The sequence below is a fragment of the Hypanus sabinus genome, chromosome 10, assembly GCF_030144855.1.
Source record: "Hypanus sabinus isolate sHypSab1 chromosome 10, sHypSab1.hap1, whole genome shotgun sequence".
In the NCBI taxonomy this organism is placed as follows: domain Eukaryota; kingdom Metazoa; phylum Chordata; class Chondrichthyes; order Myliobatiformes; family Dasyatidae; genus Hypanus; species Hypanus sabinus.
Genome location: NC_082715.1, coordinates 75,457,435 through 75,481,830, shown reverse-complemented (window position 1 = coordinate 75,481,830; position 24,396 = coordinate 75,457,435). Strand labels below are relative to the sequence as shown.

Here is a 24,396-nt window from a genome sequence, read left to right as displayed (position 1 = left end):
GTCATTGGGTACATTAAAGCAGAGGTTAATAGGCTGATTAGTAACTGCGTCAGATTATGAGGAGAAGGCAGGAGAATGGGGTTATATACAATTTCGTCCTCTAATTTGTAGTGTTTAAATGAATTGCACTATACTGCTGCTGCAAAACAATCTCATGGCATCTTTCAGTGATATTAATTTTGGTTTTGATTCTGTCTTATGATGTAAAGTAAACAGTTGGAATGAGCACATTAAGTTGTTCGAGATGCACTGACTGTAAGGAGGGAAGAAGTAAATTCAATTATATTTTGTGAGATAAATAACTGAAAGAAAATAATTTTCACTGAGGAAGGAGGTGTAGGACTGCATGGATGGCTCTTTCAAACAGACAGAAAAGGCACAATGGGCCAAAGGGCCTCTTTCTGCACTGTACGGTTCTAGTTTTCTACAATACGATCAATTGCTCAGCAAATTGTGCTTCAGAACAGCACCTGGATCTACCAGCCAGGCTGCTGTTCAAACTTGATATTATATATCTAATCAGTACAAATATCAGCATCTCTTATACATACATTAAGAAAATGATATACAAAGCATTCTACAATAAGTCTTTGTTTTTTTTTCCAGTGAGGCATTAATACCGTATTCTAAAGGAAAAGAGGTTGTCCAAGGCAGGGTCTGCTTCAAAGGAAGCCACATTATTTAGATCATCATACAGATTACGGTGCGTTCAGAGTTGAACATCACACTATCAGTGGTACTCCATCACCATCTGCCTCCTTGGTTGTTCCGACACTTCTCTCTACACAGAAAAGGTCTTTCAAACAACCTGAACCTTAAAAAAAGTTCAACAAAATATTCAGCAATTAACTTTCAAAGTAATGTTGAATATTTTATAAACATTTTTCATATAGAATGTGTCTATCTTTTGTAACTCAAATGAAGCAGAGAAACCCTTCTGATATAAACAGGGGTTTTTACCTGGATAAGATAACAGGGTTTCATAAACACCACAGAAGTTTGAAGACACAACTGTACTGTAAATAAAAGTAGTCTTAATCAGTCCAGATCCCTGAACTATTCACTGAAGCATCATCAAATGACCTCTGTGCACATTTGTTACAAAAATAATTCCTGATTTATCAAAGAAACAAGCTGCTCCCACAATACTTTAAAACAATCTCATTTTCAATTTGGCATGCATTTATTCATGCAACTAGACCCATAAGTGCCTCTTTCATTTGTTCGCTATGTTACACTTGAAAGTTTCATGATTTGTCTCAAAGGCAAAGGGAGTCCGAGGCAATGCATATTGGAGACTTGTGGAAGGGAGGTTCCTTTTGTTCTCACTTTAGATGAATTGGAGACATGCTCAAGGACCTTACTGGGTCCTCTGCTTGTTCAATGACTTGTGACGTTCTGGGAACTCCAGACCTCATTGGGTTTACGCTTTCAAACGTCTCTGGGCTGACCTCCTCACCTCCAAGCAAGAATCGTGATGCCATCCATTTGGGGTAGTGTTCTTGGCATGCTCTGGCGCTCCTGTGGTTCCTGTCTGTGAATGGCACCCTCAGTTCGTGTGTGGGCTGGATCAGATTTTGCACAGACAGGGAGTGTTCTAAAGGTTTGTCTGTCGCTGGGCAAACGTTGACCAGGGATTCGTTCTCTGCACTCTGACTCCTCCGCCATGGGGTGTCCTGAGTGAAACTAAGGTCTGCCCTTTGGCCAGTGACAAGGCATGTGGTGATATTGGAATCAAATCCCTGTGACGTGACGGGAACGATCTGGAGAGGAAGCGGCCTGCTGGTGGTCGGGAAGGATGGCAACTGTTGAGATGTCACTGTCTCCTTAGAAGGTGGGACCATTGGACTAGGCACTGCCATTGTGGGCCTGTCACCCTTGGTACTGGGAACAGCCTGAGGCTGGGTGGTCAGGCTGACGTGTCCATAAGAGGGGCCACTTGGATCATCTGGTGTGAGGATGAGCTGCAGTCCTCGGACACTGGTAGATCTTGATGTACAGTTGCTGAGTCGGGCTGAGTTGAGCCCTTCCACCGGACTTTGATAATCAGAAGTTTGATCAAGCTCCAGTGAAGGCATCTGCAGGGATGCAAGGGTCAGTGCTGAGACTGAGCCTTTCCGCAGACACTGTCTGTAGACGTCCAACAGCGCATCTAGCTTTGACTCAATGGACTGTACCTGCAAATACAAATGTTACTGGTAGTTATAAAAGGCTCCGTGCTGGCCACAGAAGGTGGGATTTCCTTGTGGCCACCTATTTCAATTTGACTTCCAATTTCCATTCTGACATATCAGCCACTGTCACATTGAGGCCACACTCAGGTTGGAGGAGAAGCACCTCATTTTCCATCTGGTTAGCCCCAACCTGATGGAATGAACATTGATTTCTCTAACTTCCAGCAAATTCTCTTCCCTCCTTCTCTCTTTTTCCATTCTCCATTCTGGTTCCCCTCTCAGCCCTTATCGTTGCCTCACCTGCCTCTCACCTGGTACCCCTCCTCCTTCTCTTTCTCCCATAGTTCACTGCCTTCTCCTATCAAATTGCTTCTTCTTCAGCTCTTTACCTCTTCCACCAATAACTTCCCAGCTTCTCACGTCGTTTCCCGCAACCCCCACCCCACCTTCCCCTTCACCTGGTCTCACCTGTCATGTGCCAACTCGTATTCCTTCCCCTCCCCTCAGCTTCTTATTCTGGCTTCTTCTTCCTTCCCTTCCACTCTTTGTGAAGGGTCTTGGCCTGAAGCGTTGACTGTTTAGTCTGCCTGACTTGCTGAGTTCTTCCAGTATTTTACCCAGTCTGGTCTTGACAGCCCACATGGAGTTTTCATGCAGATCTATCATCCCAAGGGTTTTTCACCTTCACACAAAACTGTTTTTATTTTGGGTGAGCCAGTGGAGTTATTTCTGAGTAATCAACATTGTTACCTGTTTCTCCACTTTTACCACCCGTCCCATCATGCTAAAGTCGGCAGCAATATCATTGTCTGGTGGTCCTTTCTCGCGAGACCGCTTTTCTGTCGAGAACTGTCCTTTCCCAAGAATATGATCCACGCTGAATTAAATGAAACAAACAAGATTCAAAATTCAAGACTGTTAATTGTCATTCTCCAGTACACAAGTGTAAAGAAGAACAAACTGACTGTTTCTCTGGATCCGATGTAGTGATAGAAAACACAATTAGCAGAAAAAAAATAATTAAAACCCAAGAGGCACAATAAATATGAATGTAAAATTAATCCTATAAAACACAATGTCCAAGTAACTGTCTGAATGTGGCCAAACATACAGTACATAAGGTTAGTTTATACTGTGTACACAGACTGATTGTATGTGTTGAATGATCTTTATTGTCAGTATACATAGGTACAATGGAACTCTGTTTGGCTTCCTCTCAGGCGGTAGATAAAAACAAAGGAGTAATAGAAAAACAGTATTAAATAGATAAGTAGCAGAAAATAAGTTGCAGCCGCACCAGAACATCACAGTAATGCACAAAGTGCCATTAGTGCAAGTATTTGAGTCCTTGTGTGTGCATGTGTGTGCTCACAGTTTCGGTCATTGTTCTGTGGGAATAGTGTGATGGAGGCCACAGCTCTGGGGTAGAAGCTGTTCCTCAGTCTATTTGTTCTGGCTTTGAGTGTCCTGAACCTTTTGCTGGACAGCAGTGGGTTTAACAGGGAGTGGCCGGGGTGTGTGGTGTCTCTGGTTATGCTGATTGCTTTCCTCCTGAATCTGCTGGAATAGATAGTGACCAGTCCTGGGAGCTCCATCCCGACAATTCGCTGGGCCGATTCAGGTCTTGTTGCTCAGGAGCTGTGCAGCTGGTATACCACACTGTGGCACTGTTGGTCAGGATGGTTTCAGTTGTGCTTCTGTAGAAGTTAAGCAACAGCTTTTGTGGGAGTTTGGCCTGTTTCAGCTTTCTGAGGAAGAAGAGTCCTTGTTGTGTCTCTTTTTACAAGCAGCGAGGTGTTGGTGGTCCATGTCAGCGAGGTGTTGGTGGTCCACGTCAGCGAGGTGTTGGTGGTCCATGTCAGCGAGGTGTTGGTGGTCCATGTCAGCGAGGTGTCGGTGGTCCATGTCAGCGAGGTGCAGGTGGTCCATGTCAGCGAGGTGTTGGTGGTCCATGTCAGCGAGGTGTTGGTGGTCCATGTCAGTGTGGTGTTGGTGGTCCATGTCAGCGAGGTGTTAGTGGTCCACGTCAGCGAGGTGTTGGTGGTCCATGTCAGCGAGGTGTTGGTGGTCCATGTCAGCGAGGTGTTGGTGGTCCATGTCAGCGAGGTGTCGGTGGTCCATGTCAGCGAGGTGTTGGTGGTCCATGTCAGTGAGTTGTTGGTGGTCCATGTCAGCGAGGTGTTGGTGGTCCATGTCAGCGAGGTTTTGGTGGTCCATGTCAGTGAGGTGTTGGTGGTCCATGTCAGCGAGGTGTTGGTGGTCCATGTCAGCGAGGTTTTGGTGGTCCATGTCAGTGAGGTGTTGGTGGTCCATGTCAGCGAGGTGTCGGTGGTCCATGTCAGCGAGGTGTTGGTGGTCCATGTCAGTGAGTTGTTGGTGGTCCATGTCAGTGAGGTGTTGGTGGTCCATGTCAGCGAGGTTTTGGTGGTCCATGTCAGTGAGGTGTTGGTGGTCCACGTCAGCGAGGTGTTGGTGGTCCATATCAGCGAGGTGTTGGTGATCCATGTCAGCGAGGTGTTGGTGGTCCATGTCAGCGAGGCGTTGGTGGTCCATGTCAGCGAGGTGTTGGTGGTTCATGTCAGCGAGGTGTTGGTGGTCCATGTCAGCGAGGCGTTGGTGGTCCATGTCAGCGAGGTGTTGGTGGTCCATGTCAGCGAGGTGTTGGTGGTCCATGTCAGCGAGGCGTTGGTGGTCCATGTCAGCGAGGTGTTGGTGGTTCATGTCAGCGAGGTGTTGGTGGTCCATGTCAGCGAGGCGTTGGTGGTCCATGTCAGCGAGGCGTTGGTGGTCCATGTCAGCGAGGTGTTGGTGGTCCATGTCAGCGAGGTGTTGGTGGTCCATGTCAGCGAGGCGTTGGTGGTCCATGTCAGCGAGGTGTTGGTGGTCCATGTCAGCGAGGTTTTGGTGGTCCATGTCAGTGAGGTGTTGGTGGTCCATGTCAGCGAGGTGTTGGTGGTCCATGTCAGCTGTTTTGACAGCATAACTACAAGGAACTTTAGGTGTTCCACACTTTCCACTACCTCTCCATGTACATGGAGGGGCTGTGTACTCTGTCCTTTGAACTCTTTGTACATTGTGATGTTAGGTACATAAATATCTGTAAATAACTATGACAGAAAATCTTATAGTGACAAGCTGGTGCTTGGCAAGAGGAACTCTTCTAGGTAGTAACAGGGTACAGTATATGAAAACACAGTAGGACAGTATGCCACTCTAGGTAAGAGGTGTGAACAAATTCAGGAAACTACAAATAAAACATGCACTGGGCAGAATAACATTTTTGCAGGGACGAGATGGGCTGAAAGGCCTATTTCTGTGCTGTAGCACTTTTTGGCTCTAAGAGTTTCTGCAGGTACTAGAAATCTTGAACAACACACACAAAACTCTGGAGGAACTCAGCAAGACTGGCAGTGTCTATGGAGCAGAATAAACAGTCAATGTTTTAGGCTGAGATCCTTCATCAGGTCTGGGAAGGAGGAGGAAGAAGACAGAATAAGAAAATGGGGAGGGAAAGGAGCACAAGCTGGCTGGTGAAAGATGAGACCAGGTGAGGGGGAATGTGGGGTGGGGGAGGTGGGGTAGAAAGTGAGAAGCTGAGCTGAGTCCTGATGAAGGGTCTTGGCCAGAAAGGTCATGATCAGGATACTTGCGTATAAATTTGGAAAAAAAATTTGTCGCTTTAGTTCAAAGCAGTCGAGAATAACACCTACTTAACTGTCGCGCTGTCTGAACCCTTAGTGCCTAGTGCTTAGTGCACACGGGGCCTCCACAAGGGTCTTCCATTTCTGCCAGCCTTTAGCTCTGCTGCTCACAGTTACCCAGTTCATGCCTACTTCTTTCAGTTCTGCTTCCACAGATATTCACCATGTCATTTTGGGCCTGCCCCTACATCGCTTTCCCTGTGGGGTCCACCTTAGTGCTACTTTGCTAGTTGATCATTTGGCATTCTCATTACATGGCCCAGCCATCTCCATTGTCTTCTTTTCACACAAACTGAGATTGATTCCATATTGCAAGATGTAAGCAAGTCTTGGTGATAGACGTTTTGTCTGGAACGTGTCAAGTTTCTTGCAGATGTCTTTCATCATCTTCCAACATTCACTTCCATAAAGTAGCACGCTTAGGACGTTGCTTTTAAAAATTCTGATTTTGGTGTTAAGTTTGAGTTGTGTGGATTTCCAAACTGCATTGAGGCTGCCAAATGCTTGATTTGCTTCAGATAGTCTTGCTAATACGTCCTTACCACTGTCTCCATCAGTGCTGACTTTTACTCCCAAGGTACGTGAACTCATCTACCTCTTCCACTTGCTGATTACTGATGATTACTGGTTGGAGGTTGGAAGCATTCATCTTCATGATCCTCGTTTTTTTCACTTGAATGTTCATCCCAAGTTGCGATGCATATGATTAAAGTCTGTCTGTTTTCTCCTGAATGTCACAATGACTACTCGCTAGCAGACTGATATCGCCAGCAAAAACTAGGTTGAGGTAAGTGTCCATTGAATACCCCGTTTCTTTATTGTGATTGTTTCCCTCATAAGCCAATCCATTGCTAAAATGAAGAGCAAAGTTGATAGGATACACCTCTGTTTAACTCCTGTGAAAACCCTGAAGCTTTCTGTCAGCTGCTTTCCACAAATCACCTTGCACTGAAAGTCACTGTACATCATTTGGATAATGTTTACAATTTTTTGGGGAAATCCGTATCTTTCTAGAGTGTTTCTTGGTGGATATTATCAAATGCTTACTTGAAGTCCAGAAATAGTACATAAAGATTGCTGTTCCACTCTGCAGATTGCTCGAGAATTTGTCTTAGTATGAATATATAGTCCATGCAAGATCGACCTTTCCTAAAGCCAGCTTGTTCTTTCTGGATGATATCTTCCATAACCTCTGAGAGCTGATTTAACGAGATGCGACTGAAAACTTTGCTTGTAATTGAGAGGAGCGTAATACCTTTCCAGTTGTCGCATATACTTAAATCTCCTTTCTTCGGCAGTTTTACAGTAAGTCCAGTTTTCCACTCCTCGGGTATTTCTTCACTTTTCCAGATGGTGTTGAAGGATTGACACAGCACATGGCACATTTCTTTGCCACCTCCCTTAAGCATTTCTGCACTTATCTTATCCTCTCTGGGTGCCTTTCCTGATTTCATTTTCTTAATGGCTTGCTGGACTTCAACTGTGGGTGGTTCTGTGGAGATATCAGGGTCTTCATTACTCTCACAAATCTCAGGGGTTTCTCGAGGTGTTGGTCTATTCAAAACTGCTTCAAAATGTTCTTTCCAACTGGTGGTTACTCCTTTCTCGTTTTTGATAATATTGCCATCCTTTGCGATATCATGCTTGTTTCCATAGTTCCCCTTCATGCACTTGGTTATTTTGCATAAAGTTCTCATATCCATATTTTTTGCAGCTTCTTCAGCTTTTGAGGCAAGTGTCTCAAAATACTGCAGCTTCGTGTAACATCCTTGTCATTCTCGACATATTCAGCAGCAAGTCTCTCCTTCAGACGACGGGAAGTTACACTCAGCATTCTTTTCTTGGTTTCTTTCCTTTTCGTTATTTTCATTCAGGTTGTCTCACTAATTTCCATTTCTTTTGGTATCCCAGGATCACTTTACTAGTCTCCTTCATCACATTATTAAAGTTGTGGATTGTCATGCCAGAATGCTAAATCTGTTTGTAAGTTTGAGAGTAAATATTGCCTGTATCTCAAAATTTTGAAGTTTGCTGTAATCAAAGCATCGGCCTCTGCTTAAGCCCATTCTCACTTTCCTCAATTTTAGTTTCACTTTTGCTACAAGGTGATGGTGATCGCTGCCAACATCCGCTAGACTTTTTACCCGAATATCGTTGAGTGATCTTTTCCATTTGTTGTTGATAATGATATGGTCAATCTGACTCTCTGTTTTCCCATCTGGGGATTTCCACATGAGTTTATGGATATCTCTATGCTGGAAAATGGTGCCTCCTACTGTAAGACAGTTCATTTCACAAAAGTCACAAAGTCTTTCTCCATTGTCATTCATGACTCCAACACCATGTCTTCCAATAGTGCTTTCACGATTGCTGTTTTCACTCCCAACCCTTCCATTAAGGTCCCCCATTATAATGAACACATCGTGTTTCGGGATCCTTTCCATGGCAGCTTGAAGGCTGTTATAAAACTCATCTTTAGTTTATTTTTCCACATCCTCAGTAGGTGCATATACCACTATTATGGACAGTTTAGCGAAATTAGAGTTTAAACAAACATATAGGAGTCTTTCATAGATGGGGTTCCATTCTAATAAGGCCCTCGAGGCATCCTTGTCCATGATGAGTGCCACACCTTGTAAATGGTGGTTTTCCTTGTGGCCTGACCATATGATTGTATCGCCAGAATCTGTCCAATGTGTTTCCTGTATTCCAAGCAGCTGCAGTCAGTAGTTGTACATCTCTTTGATAGTCTGTGCAGGCTTTCCAGTTTGATATAAAGTTTGAACATTCCAGCATTGAATATGGATAGTTTCTTTGGGTGAAGGAAGATCAGCCCTCAGTCCAGAGCTGTCCTGGTGGCTTTGATCTCCATCCATCATAATTTCTGTTCCAGTTCTGCATCACTCCTCTCACCGGCATCAATAAACTTCCTTGTTTCGGTTTTTGTAGCGGTAAAGATTTTACAGGGTAGGGTTGCTGGCCCTACGCCCAACCCCCAACCTGGAGGACCAGGTGCTGTATTCGTCTGGCCCTTCACCTGGAACCTGCCCAGCAAGGTTGAACCTACTAGGGACTGAGGTCCCAGCTGGTATGGCTCCCAGGATCATTAAGGCACACAAACCTCCCCACCACGATAAGGAACAGCACATGGGGAAGCCTATTTAACTGTACAGCACACAAGATGCTATAGGAGCTCAGCAAGTTCCTCCATCATTATGTGCATGTTACCCTGGATTTTGAATGTCTGTAGAATCTCTTGTGTTTATAACTGCACAGCAAGAAGGTGTCGTATGAAATCATATCTAATGTATATACTCTGATAAGATTAAATTCAGAAAAAAATGGCAGTTGACAAATAAACTCTCAGGGTCCACCCACTGTAAACTCTTACTTGCCGAAGTCACAACTTCGGGTATCGTGGGGGGTGAGGGGGGGCGCAATGGTGCTTCTGTGCGAGTCTACCTAAATACACAGAGGATGTAACATTCCAAACGGACAGAAATTGGTGGATGCAGCCCAGTCCATCACAGGCAAAGCCTTCCCTCCCCAGCTCTGAAAACATTTACAAGGAAACAAGAATCCATCATGAAGGACGCCATCATCCAGGGCTTGTTCTCTTTCTGGTGCTACCACTGGGGAGGAGGTACAGGAGCCTTAGGTCCCACACCACCAGGTTCAGGAACAGTTATCACCCTGAAACCATCCGGGATAACTTCAATCACCTCAAATCTGAACTGACTGCACTCCCTATGCACTCACTTTCAAGGACCCTCCAACTCATCTTTTCAGTATTATTTATTTATTTATTTATCTACCTATTAATTATTTGGTTTTTGTATTTGCAGTTTGTCTTCTTTTACATATTGGTTGTTTACCATTCTTTGTGTGCAGTTTTTGTTCAACTATGAATGGATCTCATGGTGACATATATGTACTTTGATAATGAGCTTACTTGGAACTTTGAAAGGGGAAGAATAGGAATTTTGTGGCACGATGATGACCCTTTATATTCCTCTGACTTTCACACAGACAAACTGTTCTTGCAATGCTTTAATGCAATGTTTTGTTCTACCCCCGAACATCTGTCCTCCTCTCCTACCCCCAGGTTTTCCACAACCCACCCTATTGTCCATGTAACACAGTAGTCCAATGTCTACAATGTCCTGTTAGTGACCCAGTGGTGTTTGAGACCTACCCTTAGGAAGATTTGCAAGAGACAGGTGCAGCCTAGTCCTATTCTCACTGCAGACAACCTACAGACACACTTTCAAGGGTTCTGCAACTTACGTTCTCAGTATTACTTATTCTTAATTGCACAAATTGTCTTCTTTTGCACTTTGGTTGTCAGTCTTTATGTATGTATGGTTCTGCATAAATTCTATATTATTTCTTTATTTTTCTGTAAATGTCAGCAACAGAAATGAATCCCAATTTATGATATGGTAACGTATACGTACTTTACTGATAAGTTTACTATGACTTTGACTTTGGGTTGGAGGTACTGAGTAGACCAGGGAGCATCTACGGAGGTAAATGGACTTTCGATATTTCAGGTAGACTGGGAAGAAAGCGATGAGCAGCTGATAGATGGATCCAAGTGAGGGGGGTATGGTGATTGGCAGGTTATGTGGGGGGGGGGGAGCGAATGAAGTCAGAAGCTGGAGGTCAAAGGTAAAAATAGTTGAAGAAGTTGGAGCGAAGGAGGATGAGAGGTAACTTGATAGAGTTGTACAAGGTGATAAGAGATGTAGATTGAGTGACAGACAGACTGACAGACATACTTTATTGATCCTGAGGGAAATTGGGTTTTGTTACAGTTGCACCAATCAAGGATAGTGTAGAAATATAGCAATATAAAACCATAAATAATATGCCAAGTCCAGGACCAGGCTATTGGCTCAGGGTGTCTGACACTCCGAGGGAGGAGTTGTAAAGTTTGATGGCCACAGGTAGGAATGACTTCCTATGACGCTCGGTGTTGCATCTCGGTGGAATGAGTCTCTGGCTGAATGTGCTCCTGTGCCTAACCAGTACATTATGGAGTGGTTGGGAGACATTGTCCAAGATGGCATGCAACTTGGACAGCATCCTCTTTTCAGACACCACCATCAGAGAGTCCAGTTCCACCTCCACAACATCACTGGCCTTACGAATGAGTTTGTTGATTCTGTTGGTGTCTGCTACCCTCAGCCTGCTGCCCCAGCACACAACAGCAAACATGATAGCACTGGCCACCACAGACTCATAACATCCTCAGCATCGTCCGGCAGATGGTAAAGGACCTCAGTCTCCTCAGGATGTAGAGACGGCTCTGACCCTTCTCGCAGACACCCTCAGTGTTCTTTGACCAGTCCAGTTTATTGTCAATTCGTATTCCCAGGTATTTGTAATCCTCCACCATGTCCACACTGACCCCTTGGATGGAAACGGGTCACCGGTGCCTTAGCCCTCCTCAGGTCCACCACCAGCTCCTTGGTCTTTTTCACATTAAGCTGCAGATGATTCTGCTCACACCATGTGCCAGGGACTTTTTCCTAGGGCAGAAATAGCTAATACAGATGATTGGAAGAATGTCTAGGTAGGAGGATGTCAGAGGTAAGTTTTTTTTACACATAGCAGTCATGCATGGAATTCGCTGTTAGGGGTAATGGTGGAGTTAGATACATTTGAGATATTTTGAGACTCTTAGGTAGGGACATGGATGATAGAAAATGAGGGCAATGGGGTAGGGAAATGTTAGATTGATTCAATCTAGATGGATCAATCCAAGATGGCAGCGCGACACAGCTTGCAGCGGCCACTCTGGAGCTGATTATCTGTTCTTTGTGAAGTGGGGTGCCGTGCGCAATCATAATCGATTGAAAATAGATGTGGGAGCACAGAGGAACATCTGGAAATCTCCAGGAAGACCTTCTTTATTGCTGTTGCTGCTGTGAGGTCCGGGACTCTGCTGGGAAGAACAGGCCCCCAGTCCTCGGGGTTCTGTTGCTGATGGCCATTGGTGGGGGCCTCTTAATACGCTCGGCAGAGGATGGTGCTCGGAGAAGCTGTGCCGGAGCGGATGGTCGGAGGTTCGACAGGCTTGGAATCCGCTGCGGTCAGGTCACTTTCATTGTGTGCTGCGTCTGCGAGGCTGAGTCGGGCAGCACTGTGGAAGTCCATAGTGGGGGTATTCCCTTCTGCCGCTGGCGTGGGATGGCGAGTCTGTCAGGACCCTGGGAACCTGTGGAAACTGTGTAGTGTTTTCTTTCGAACTTATAGTCTTTTAACATCTTTGGACTATTTTTACTGTGCCCATGGTCTGTTTTTTTTTAATCAATTATGCTATTGTTTGCACTGTTGTAACTATGTGGTTTTGTGCAGGTCTTGTAGCTTTAGTTTTTGGTCTTGTTTTTGTCTGGTGGGATTAGAGCTCCTTTCCGGGAAATGCGCTAAGATGGTAGCGTGATATTAATACACAGCAGCCTCTCTGGACTCTGGATTGGGGATTAACTGCATTGAATTTGTGGTTTCTAAATGCCAATGAACTGAATCTGAATCTGAATAATAGGTTAAAGGGTTAGCATACCATTGCAGGCCAAAGGCCTTGTACTCGACTGTGCTGTTTTATGTTTCATCAGGTATATTTAAAGCAGAGGTTGATAGCTTCTTGATTAGTAAGTTTGTTAAAGGTTATGGGGAGAAGACAGGAGAAAGGGCTTGCAGATGATCATAAATCAACCATGATAGAATAATGGAGCAGACTTGATGTACCAAATAGCCCAGTTCTGCTCCTATGTCTTAAGAAGCTGGGAGGCGATAGGCAGAAAAGGTAAAGGGCTGGAGAAGAAGGAATCTGATAGGAGAGGAGAATAGACAATGGGAGAAAGTGAAGGATAAGAAGTTTTAATGTTTTTATTCTGTTTGTAGACAAAGGATAGATGTTGGCCTGGACTCTAGCCTAATGCCTTGTCCAAATGGATCCATGGGACCTTTAATGGATGTTCCTTTCTGTTCATTGATGCTGCCTGAACTGCCGAGTTCCTCCAGCAGTTTGTGAGTGTGTTAACCTTTAATGGACACCTGAGGGAGGGGTGGGAAGGGCAGTGGTGCATTAGTAGTGCAGTGGGAGTGTCAACCCAAAATTTAACGAGTATTCACAGACTTCCAAGAGTGCTAAAAATGAACCAGTAGCTGTCAACTAAATCTGGATGAAGTGGAGTTTTTGGAAGGCATGCTCACCGTGACTGCAGACTTTTGATCCTACCAAGCATGTCCAAATGTCCAGATGAATATTGCTCAATCACATCTTTCACATCGTACGGTCGCAGAGTCTCTTTGAACTTTCTCTTTGCAACATGGAACTTCATAAACCTGCAAAACACCCAGATAATTGAGTCAGCCAACACACACAGAATGCTGGAGGAACTCAGTAGGTCGGGCAACAAATACGGAGATGAATAAAAGGTTGATGTTTCAGGCAAAACCTTTATTAGGACAGGAAAGGAAGGGAGGAAGATGCCAGAATAAGAAGGTGTGGGGAGGGGGAGGGGAAGGAGTACAAGCCAGAAGATGATAGGTGAAGCCAGGTGGGTGAGGGAGAGAGCTGAAGTAAGAAGCTGGCAGGTGATAGGTGGAAAAGTGCCAAAGAAGGAATCTGATAGGAGAGCAGAGTGGACCATGGGAGAAAGGGAAGGATAAGAGGAACTAGAGGGAGAAGATCAGCAGGTGAGGAGAAGGGATGTGTAAATGGGGAGCCAGAATGAGGAATAAAAAAAAGGGAGAAGGGGTGAGGGGAGAAATTGCTGGAAGTTAGAGAAATTAATGTTCATGCCATTAGGTTGGAGGTAGAATATAAGGTGTTGCTCCTCCTCTGTTATCAGTATTCTGACTGGGAGGTTCGTCATTTGAGTGTAACTGTTTATCAACTCCCCCAGCATCTTTCGTCATATAGTGAGTAGTTATCATAATTCTTTACAGTGCCTGTGATTGGGTTTCAATTCTCACTGGTTTGGATGGAGTTTGTACATTCTCCCCATTACTGCATGGGTTTCCTCTGGGTGTTCTGCTTTTCTCCCACATTCCAAAGATGTACAGATTAGTAAGTCGTGAGCATGCTGTTTTGATGCCAGAAACATGGCGACACTGGCAGGTTGTCCCCGGTACATGTTCAGACTGTGTTGGCCATTGACACAAACAACGCATTTCACTGTGTGTTTTGATGTACAGGTGACAAATAAAGCCAAACTTTAATCTACTCTTGGATCACATCACAAGCAGTTATCTGGATTTAGGGTCTAATTGACTAGGTTCACTGAATTCTTCATTTTAACCAATGACTGAATTAAGCAGAGAAAAACTTAAACACCTCAATGGATGGAAATGCAATTGGAAAAAATCTAGGAAAAGGATAAAAGAACCGAAAGGTACCAGATGAACAAACTCACAGTCTGTTGAATTCATCTGCTAGCATGTGATCCAATTGATAGTTTACCAATCACTTGAGTCTGTCCCCATCAATTAGCCAACAATAGATCCTCTCTTCCTTCCTTCCTTCCTTTTTTCCTTCCTTTCTTTCTATTTATGTTTATCTGTTAATTTACATATTTAGTCATTTGTTTATCTATCTATCTATAACATAATAACTTTTATGCCCTCCAATGTACTGCTATCACAAAATTTGATGACAATTGTCAGTGATAATAAATCTGGCTCTGATTTGGACTCTTTGATTCTCTGCATCTTTCTAACATTTTCCTTTCTCAACTATCCATGTATCACTACAAATGCATTACACTCAGCACATTCATCCAATTCATTAATACAGAATAGAAATGGCTGATGCTCTACCTCTGATTACTCTTCATTTTAGTTCACCAACCTACAGAAGGCCACCCGATCCCCAGCCATAAACTAACTGCTAGGGGAACTCAATGGCTCAGGCAGCATCTGTGGAGGGAAACGGACAAGTTGGTGTTTTGGGTCAAGACCCTTAGCTGGATTGAAAGGTAGAGGGGAGGTGACCAGTATGAAGATGTTGGGGTGAGGTTGGGCAAGAACTGGCAGGAGATAGGTGGAATTAGATGAGAAGGGTTGATATTCAGATTTAGGAAGGAAGGGTAGAAAAGATTGGAGGTGATGGGTGGAGGCAACAAAGGTCTGGGAATGTTGGAATCTGATTGGGTGGAGGCAACAATAATGGAATCCAATTGGAAAGGAAGATGAAGCATTGAAACCAAAGAAAGAGATGTGGGGTGGACAGATGGTAACAGGAGGGGAACAATGACAAAATCAATCTCCTGTGAGACTGTACCTAATGGCTCTAATCACAGTTTTGAACACGGGTGTAAGCTCCTCAACAAAGAGCTCTGGGTGAACTGCCCTCTCATCAAAGCCTTCATCTGGAGACATGATAGCATCTGTGGAAGAAATGAACAAAATGGTTATTTCCCACTGCACAGTTCTGCATAAACCAGAAGAATGAACTTTGCTTCTTAGAAATACTTGATTTCTCCTACATGCTAAACTCGACACTCAAGGAATAATCCATTCTCTGAGAAGTTCAGAGTTCAATGCAAGATCCTCAGAGGATATTCAGGAACCATCATTCTCAATGTCACTGCGACATCCTCCCTGCAGAAACGTCAAGTGCTCGGGCCTGTTGTGGAAATACGTAGAATGGACAAGCCCACAGAAAGTGGTGGATATAGCCAGTCCATCACAGTAAAAGCTCTCCCCACCATTGAGCACATCTATAAGGAGCCCTGCCACAAGACAGCAGTATCCATCATGAAGGACCCCCACCATCCCAGGTCATGGGCTCTTCTCAATGCTGCTACCAGGAAGAAGGTACAGGAGCCTTTAGGTCCCACACCACTAGGTTCAGGAACATCTGTTACCTTTCAGATATCTTTCAGCCTCCTGAACCATGGTGGATAACATCACTCACCTCAACACTGACAGATTCCACAACCTATGGACTCTCTTTCAAGAATCCTACAACTCATTTTTTCAGCATTATTTATTTAGCCATCTGTCTATTAATTTTTAAAAAAAATTGCAGTCTGCATATTGTTTTTTGTCAGTATTTATGTGTCATTTTTCATTAATTCTATTGTATTTCTTTGTTTCAGTATGAATACCTGCAAGAAAATGAATTTCAAGGTAACACCAGGTGACATACACGGGGTGATTGATAAGTTCATGGCCTAAGGTGGAAGAAGTCAATTTTAGAAAACCTAGCACATTTATTTATCTGAAACAGAAATACCACAAAATTTATTAACTTCAAACTTTCTGCATAATCACTCAGAGTTGAAATGCACGTGCATGTAACGAGAGCTGTATAACTCATCTCCTTCTACCTTAGGCCACGAACTTATCAATCACCCCTCGTATACGTCATTTGATAATAAATTTAGTTTGAATGTTGAACGGGAAGAGTAGTAAATCTGAAAGGAACACAACCCCTTACTTTCACACAGACAATCTGTTCTTGCAATGCTTTAATGTAATGTTCTGCTCTACCCCTGAACATCTGTCCTCCTCTCCTACCCCCAGTTTTTCCACAACCCACTCCATTGTCCCCATAACACAGTAGTCCAGTATCTATGATGTCATATTAGTGACTAGTGGTGTTTGAGATACAATTTAGGAAGATTTGCTAAAGACAAGCTCAGCTTTGTCCACTCTCACTATCCAGTCTCTCCCCCCTGTCTCTCCCAGTGTCCCTGAAGGTTTCCCCCAAGGGTCTTCTCCATTGTTGCAGAATGTCCACCCCTGTAGCCCAGAAGATCTTGAACAACACACACAAAATGTTGGAGGAACTCAGCAGGTCAGGCAGCATCTATGGAAAGGAATAAATAGTCCTTTACCTGAAATGTTGACTATTTATTCCCTTCCATAGATGCTTCCTTAATTGTTGAGTTCTCCAGCATTTAGTGTGTGTTTTGCTATGGATTTCCAACCTCTGCAGAATCGCTTTGCGTCCTCCCTTTTTGAGAAAAGGGAAGATCTCTCCCTTTTTGCACTACTTATTTTTTTTAATCAAACTTTTTATCATAATTTACAGTAATTTAAAAAATCTATTGTACTGTACTGCTGCTGCAAAACAACAAATTTCAGGACATTTATCAGTGATAATGAACCTGATTCTAATTCTGATTCTCTAGTGACCCTCAAAGTTCCCGAACATCTTTTCCATTGCCCCAGATGGCCATTACCTGTGACCTCTGACATCTCTCCCATCACTCTCAAAGTCTGTCTCCGAGTACCCCAGAATATCTTTCCTGATGGCTAGGGATTGTTTCTACATTCCTGGAGTGTCCCACAACCTGATCTGTTTCCAATCTCCTCATTTTCCCTCCCTGTGACAACTCTGCCATCCCCCCGGAGTGTCCCCACAGAACGCTGCCATCACTCTCTCACCGGATGAGGTGCCCCGTGCCTGGCTGGTCTTACACCGAAGTGAAGGTCGCAGTCGAGTCTGGTCATTGAAACTCCAGCTCTTCTGCATCTTGCTGGGGCTAGTCTCTGCGGTGGGTTCGTTGCTAGGTGACGGGCGGTCGGCGCCGAGCGAGGCTTGTCTGCCCTTCGCCCCCTGACCCCTGGGGCTGGCCATTCGTACCCGATCCTTAAAACTTAATTTGTAGCTATGCAGTGAAAGACAGGAGAAATACATAATATTATTCCTGTAATGAAGTGTCAACAGATCAATTTTGTCTTTCATCTGTCCATGATGGGCACTGGCCTCCCTCCATCAAGGACAAATTCTGAAGGCGATGCCTCAGAAATTTGGCACCCACATCACCCAAGACATGCCCTCTTTTCATTGCTACCATTTCAGAGGTTGTCTGAATACTTGTACTTAATATTTCAGGAACAGCTTCTTACCCTCCACCACTAGATTTATGAATGGTTTATGAATCCATGAATATTACCTTACTATTTTTGCTCTCTTTTTGCGCTAATTACATTTATATATATAATTGTAATTTATAGTTTATTTGTTTATTTTATATAATGGACAGTACCTTTGCCACAAAACACCAAATTCAACAAATTGCACATTTGTTAGTGATAATAAATCAGATTCTGATTCTGATTTTGATTCTGACTCTCAGCCTCTCTCCACAGGCTGCTTGACTCTAAATGCTTTGCAGAATAGAAGGAGATTTCCCTTTTTGCTGGAAGCACAGAGTAATGGAAAGATTTGAGAGGAAAGAGTGAGTTAACAGAGGGTCTGAAACAGAGAGTCAGTATGTGAATAGTGGCTGTAATGACGTACTGAGGCTTTATAAAGTATGAAGTTCAAAGTAAATTTATTCTGGAAGCACATATATCTACAACCCCAAGACTTGTTTTCTTCCATTCAGTAAATCCAAGAAACACAACAGAATCAATGAAAGACTGCACCTCAATAGGACTGGCAAACAATCAATGTGCAAAAAACAACAAACTGCAAATGCAAAGAGAAAAAATAAGATAATAATAAACAAATGTGCAATAAATATTGAGAACATGAGATGAATAGTCCTTCGGTGATGGGATGAATGAAGTTGAGCGAAGTTATCCTCTCTGGTTCAACAGCCTGATAGTTGAGGGGTAATAACTCTTCATGAAACTGGTGGCTTGGATCCTGAGACTTCCGTACATTGTTCCTGATGGCAGCAGTGAGATGAAAGCATGAGATCATGTCCTGGGGCTGGAGGTCCCTAACGATGGATGCTGTTCTTCTGTGACTGCCCTCCATGTAGATGTGTTCAGTGGTGGGGAGAGTTTTACCTGTGATGGACTGGGCTGTATCCATTACTTTTTGTAGGATTTTCTTTGAAGGACATTGATGTTTTCATACCAGGCCATGATGCAACCAGTCAATATACTCTCCACCAAATATTTATAAAAGTTATCAAAATTTCAGATTTAATGCCAATTCTTTGGAAACTTCTGAGGAAGTAGAGGTGCTGCTGTGTTTTCTTCATAATTGCACTTTCTTGCTGGGCCCAGGACAGAACCTCTGAAAAGATAACACCGAGGAATTTACAATTGCTGATCCTCTCCACCTCTGATCCCCTGATGAGGACTGGCTCATGGACCTTTGCTTTCCTCCTCCTGAAGTCAATAATCAGCTGCTTGGTCTTGCTGACATTGACTGAGAGGCTGTTGTTGAGGTACAACTCAGCCAGATTTTCAATCTCCCTCCTATATGCTGATTTGTTAGCACCTTTGATTTGCCAATAACAGTGGTTTCATCAGCAAACTTAAATATTGCATTGGAGCTGTGCTTAGCCTTATAGTCATAAGTATAAAGCAAGTAGAGCAGGGGACTAAGCACACAGTGTCATGGTGCACCCGTGCTGATGGAGATTGTGGAGGAGATGTTGTTGCCAATCCAAACTGACTGGGGTCTGCAAGTGAGGAAATCAAGGATCCAATTGTACAAGGAGCTATTGAGGCCAAGATCTTGAAGCTTATGGATTAGTTTTGAGGGAGTGATGGTCTTGTAGTCGATAAAGAGCTTCCTGATGTATGCATTTTTGCTGCCCAGATGTTCCAGGGTTGAATGAAGAGCCAATGAAACAGCATCTGCTCTGGACCTATGACCAAGTGGGTAAATTGGAGTGGATCCAATTTACTTCTCAGTTAGGAGCTAATATGTTTCATCACCAACCTCTCAAAGCATTTCATCACAGTAGATGTAAGTGCTACTGGACAATAGTCATTGAGGGAAGTTACCACGTTCTTAGGCACTGGTATAATTGAAGCCTGCTTGAAGTAAGTGGATATCTCAGACTGCCAAAGCCAGCAGTTAAAGATATTGGTGAATACCTCAGCAAGTTGATAAATACAGGTCTTTAGCACTCGGCCAGGTACCACATCTGTGTTGGAAGCTTTCCATAGGTTCACCCTCCTGATGGATGCTCTCGTGTCTGCCTCAGAGATGAAACTCACAGGGTCATTGGGGGCTGTGGGAGTTCATGAAGTTTCTTCCATGTTTAGATGGTCAAAGTGAGCATAGAAGGCATTGAGTTCCTCTGGGAGTGAAGCCTTGTTGTCACCTATGTTTCGTGGTTTTACTTTGTAAGAGGTAATAGTATTCAAGAACTGCTTCAGCTGTCCAGTGTCCTTCAGTGATTCAATTTTGGTCCAGAATTGCCATCTCACACGTGAGATAGCTTTCTGGAGATTGTACCTGACCTCTTGTATCTTACTTGGTTGCCAGAACTGAACGCCACTGATCTGGTCCTCAGCAGATAGTGGATCTCCTGGTTCATCCAGGGCTTCTTGATATGGAAGACTCTGAATAATCTGTGGGGACACACTCATCTTCAATTGTTTTATAAGGTCTGTGACAACAATGGTGTATTCATTCAGAACGACAAATAATATATGGCATTCATCAGACCCCACTTGGAATATGTGAGCAGTTTTTTGCCCCTTATCTAAGAAAAGATGAGCTGGCATTGGAGAGGATCCAGGGATGGTTCACAAGAATGATCCCAGGAATGAAAGAGCTTTTCATACTCTGTACCTGTACTCCTTGGAGTTTAGAAAGATGAAGAGGGATATCATTGAAACTTATTGAATATTGAAAGGCCTAGACAGAGTGGATGTAGATATGGAGAGGATTTTCCTATAGTGAGGGAGTTTAGGATCAGAGGGCATGGCCTCAGAATAGAAGGATGTCCTTTTCGAACAGAGACGAAGAGGAATTTCTTTAAGTGGAAGGTGGTGAATCTGTGAAATTCATTGCCACAGTCAGTTGTGTAAGCCAATTGGCTGTATTTAAGGCAGAGGTTGATAGGTTCTTGATCAGAAAAGGCATCAAATATTATGAGGAGAAGGCAGGAGAATGTCACAAATATTGGGGGAGGACCCCACTTTTTGTGATATTCTCCTGCCTTCCCCACTCCTCTCTGTTTTTTTACTATCCTCTGTAGAGCCTTGCGGTCTGATGCTTTGCAGCTTCCGTACCAACACAATGCTGCAGCCAGCAAGGACACTGCTCCTGTAGAAAGTTGTTATAGTGGAGTTGGGAAGCCTTGCAACTCTTCACAATGAGAGGTCTTACGCAAAGCTGTGGAGATTATTTTTTATTATGTAGAGATACAGCATGGTAACAGGCCATTCCTGCCTAACGATTTCGAGCTGCCCAATTACACCTATGTGGCCAGTTAATCAACTAATTAAATAAGGGGCAGTTAATCTACTAAATAAGGGGCAGGTGGCATGGTTGCATTGTGGTTAACATAATGCTTTACAGTACCAGTGTAAGACTGGGATTCAATTCCCACTGTTCTCCGTAAGGAGTATGTACGTTCTACCCATGACCATGTGGGTTTCCTCTAGGTGCTCTGATTTCTTCCCACATTGCAAAGACATACCAATTAGAGTTAGAAAGTGGCGAAGCTGAAAGCATGGTGATGCTTGTGGTTGGTCGTTGATGCAGAAATAAGGCAATTTTCTGTGCATATATTTTGATGTTTTGAAGCTGAGCACGATGCATTGTGCTTTATTAGCTTTTTTGCAGTGATATTTTATGTTATTTGCTGTGTGTGATATATGTTTTGTCTGGAGGAATGTTGTTTTATTTGATTGTATCTATGTACAGTCTGATGACAGTAAACTTGATCTTCAACTTGAACTTCACTCTGAATAGGCTGCATTATTCCCTGGAAATCCTCATTATCTGCATTGTAGAGCTCAGTAGATCACTGTTAGCAGACAGTGTGGATGTCACATGCTAGGGATATAACTATGGGGGGGGGGGCTTTGATCGAATCACAGCCACTCCTCAACAACTGCTGTTGCTTAACACAGTACCCTGAGCCCCCTCGTACATTGATGTTCAAATACATCAAGGATATTCAGACTAAGTTTGTATGCTCTGTATGAAGTTCAAAAGAACACTAGACCATAAGACACACAATAGGAGCAGAAATGAGCCATTTGACCCATCAAGTCTAGTGCTCTGCCAATCCACCGTGACTGAATTATTAACCTTCTCAATCCCATTCCCTTGCCTTCCTCCTGTAACCTTTGATGCCCTTACTAATCAAGAATCCATCAACCCAGAGATATGGACTCCAAAGCCCTCTGTGGCAATGTTCCACTGATTCACCACCTATTGTTGATCCTTTTCACCATGCAAATGAAAGGAAGCTCTGCTGCAGGGTTTTGAATAAAAATGTCAATAATTCCTTCCCTGGCAAATGTTGCTCGATCCACTGAATTATCCAAATAGGTTGTTCAATTCACTATTTCATCCTAGCTCTCATCCCTGTCCATTCCCCCAAGATCCCCATCTAAGCTTTAGTCCATACCACTCTAAACCTTTCCTACCCATGTACCTTCAGAATGTTGCTAATGTAACTGCGTCAACCACTTTCTCAGGCATCTCATTTCATATACTGATGACCCTCTGGGAGGAAAATTTGCTCATCAGTTTCCTTTTAAATCTTTCCTCCTCACCTTAATCTATGCTCTCTAGTTCTTGACTCCCCAATCTTGGGAAAGGACTGCACATTCACCCTATCTATGCCCCTGATGATTTAATGCCTAGGACATCACCCCTGCATGTTCCAGTGAAAAAGGTTCAACCCTGCTCAACCTCCCTTAGCAGAAGATATGAAGGCTGGTTGTGTTGTGGATAGTGTAGAAAGTTGTTGTGGGGGTCATAACGACGGACTTGCAGAGGGCTGCTGAACGTAGTCAGCAATCATGCTCATCTGTTTATGTGTTCCAGCACATTAGTGTTTCATTTTCGTTGTATTTAACTCAATAGACATTAGACAATAGACAATAGGTGCATGAGCAGGCCATTTGGCCCTTCGAGCCAGCACCACCATTCAATGTGATCATGGCTGATTATCCACAATCAGTACCCTGTTCCTGCCTTCTCCCCATATCTTTTGACTCCACTATCTTTAAGAGCTCTATCTAACTCTTTCTTGAAAGCATCCAGAGAATTGGCTTCCACTGCCTTCTGAGGCAGAGCATTCCATTGATACACAACTCTCTGGGTGAAAAAGTTTTTCCTCAACTCTGTTCTAAATGGCCGACACCTTATTCTTAAACTGTGGCCTCTGGCTCTAGACTCCCCCAACATTGGGAACATGTTTCCTGCCTCTAGTGTGTCCAATCCCTTAATAATCTTATATGTTTTATCCAGATCTCCTCTCATGTGTCTAAATTCCAGTGTATACAAGCCTAGTCGCTCCAATCTTTCAATATATGACAGTCCTGCCATCCCGGGAATCAACCTCGTGAACCTACGCTGCACTCCCTCAATGGCAAGAATGTCCTTCCTCAAATTTGGAGACCAAAACTGAACACAATACTCCAGGTGTGGTCTCACCAGGGCCCTGTACAACTGCAGAAGGATCTCTTTGCTCCTATACTCAACTCCCCTTGTTATGAAGGCCAACATGCCATTAGCTTTCTTCACTGCCTGCTGTACCTGCATGCTTACTTTCAGTGATTGATGAACAAGGACACCTAGTTCTCGTTGTACTTCCCCTTTTCCTAACTAGGCACCATTCAGAGAGAAATCTGCCTTTCTGTTCTTGCCACCAAAGTGGATAACCTCACATTTATCCACATTAAACTGCATCTGCCACACATTTGCCAACTCACCCAAACTGTCCCAGTCACACTGCATTCTCCTAACATCCTCCTCATATTTCACACTACCACCCAGCTTTGTGTGATCTTGTTTCCCCTCCTCTTGTTTCAGTCTTTTAGGTTCTTGATCAAAGCATAGCAACGTCAATGCTCCCTGTTTACCTTTGTGCTTGTTCTGGGAAAAAAGACTACTGTTTGGATTGAAATTGTAATGGAGGGGTATTTTTTTAGCATTAAGTTACCATTTCCGAGCTGCAGTGTTGGGATTAGCTTTCAGTTTGAGAGTTTTAGTTAACAATCCTGTTAGCACAGTATTAGTCATTTTTTCCTTTTGTTCTGCACAGCTCTTATTAAACTTCAGTGAACTGTTCATCCACTTTTGTGTCTCTTCCTCTGCATTTGGGCCATAACAGAACACTCGGTTCAGCAAGACTCGACCAACTAAAATGAACTCAGCAGAGACAGAGCAGCTTACTTTGGACCTGAATTTCGTTGGGCAGATAGGATAGAAGCTAAAGTCAGTAGAGGCTGGTTTGGCAGATGTGGCTCATGCAATGCGACAGAGTGGCAAGACGAGTCTGAACAGGCCAGGTGTTAGTACTCGCAGCGACTGATCAGAGACAGCCAGAGTCAAGTGTCGGCCATCACTGCTGCAGTTCAGCAGCTCACTACTGACAGCCACAATCAGGTGGCAGCCATTGCCACCCTTGCCGCTGCAATTCAGCAACAACAGCCTTTAGCCAGGACAGTCCATCTTCCTCTGTACCAGTCTCATCAATCTCAGCCATTAATCCACTGATTTCCTTAGTGGCTTCCTGATCAGAAACGAGTGTTCCTGCACCAGACAGATACTCTTGGGTGACCCTGACTGCTGCAGGAACTTTATTACCCAGTGTGAGCTGACTTTCCAAGTCCTGCCA

At 43.8% G+C, this 24,396-nt stretch overlaps 1 protein-coding gene across 1 annotated transcript in view; it reads right to left on the bottom strand.

The window, feature by feature from the left end:
* Positions 1 to 464: 464 nt before the first annotated feature.
* The window catches only part of LOC132400766 (potassium voltage-gated channel subfamily KQT member 5-like), a 307,130-nt gene continuing 283,198 nt past the window's right edge, over positions 465 to 24,396 (bottom strand). The window contains exons 11-15 of the mRNA XM_059982100.1: positions 17,282 to 17,505; positions 15,168 to 15,273; positions 13,097 to 13,228; positions 2,925 to 3,051; positions 465 to 2,177 (exon numbers count right to left, since the gene is read on the bottom strand). Coding sequence (XP_059838083.1) covers positions 1,326 to 2,177; positions 2,925 to 3,051; positions 13,097 to 13,228; positions 15,168 to 15,273; positions 17,282 to 17,505 — 1,441 coding nt within the window. The 3' untranslated portion in view covers positions 465 to 1,325. The remainder of the gene's footprint in view (positions 2,178 to 2,924; positions 3,052 to 13,096; positions 13,229 to 15,167; positions 15,274 to 17,281; positions 17,506 to 24,396) is intronic.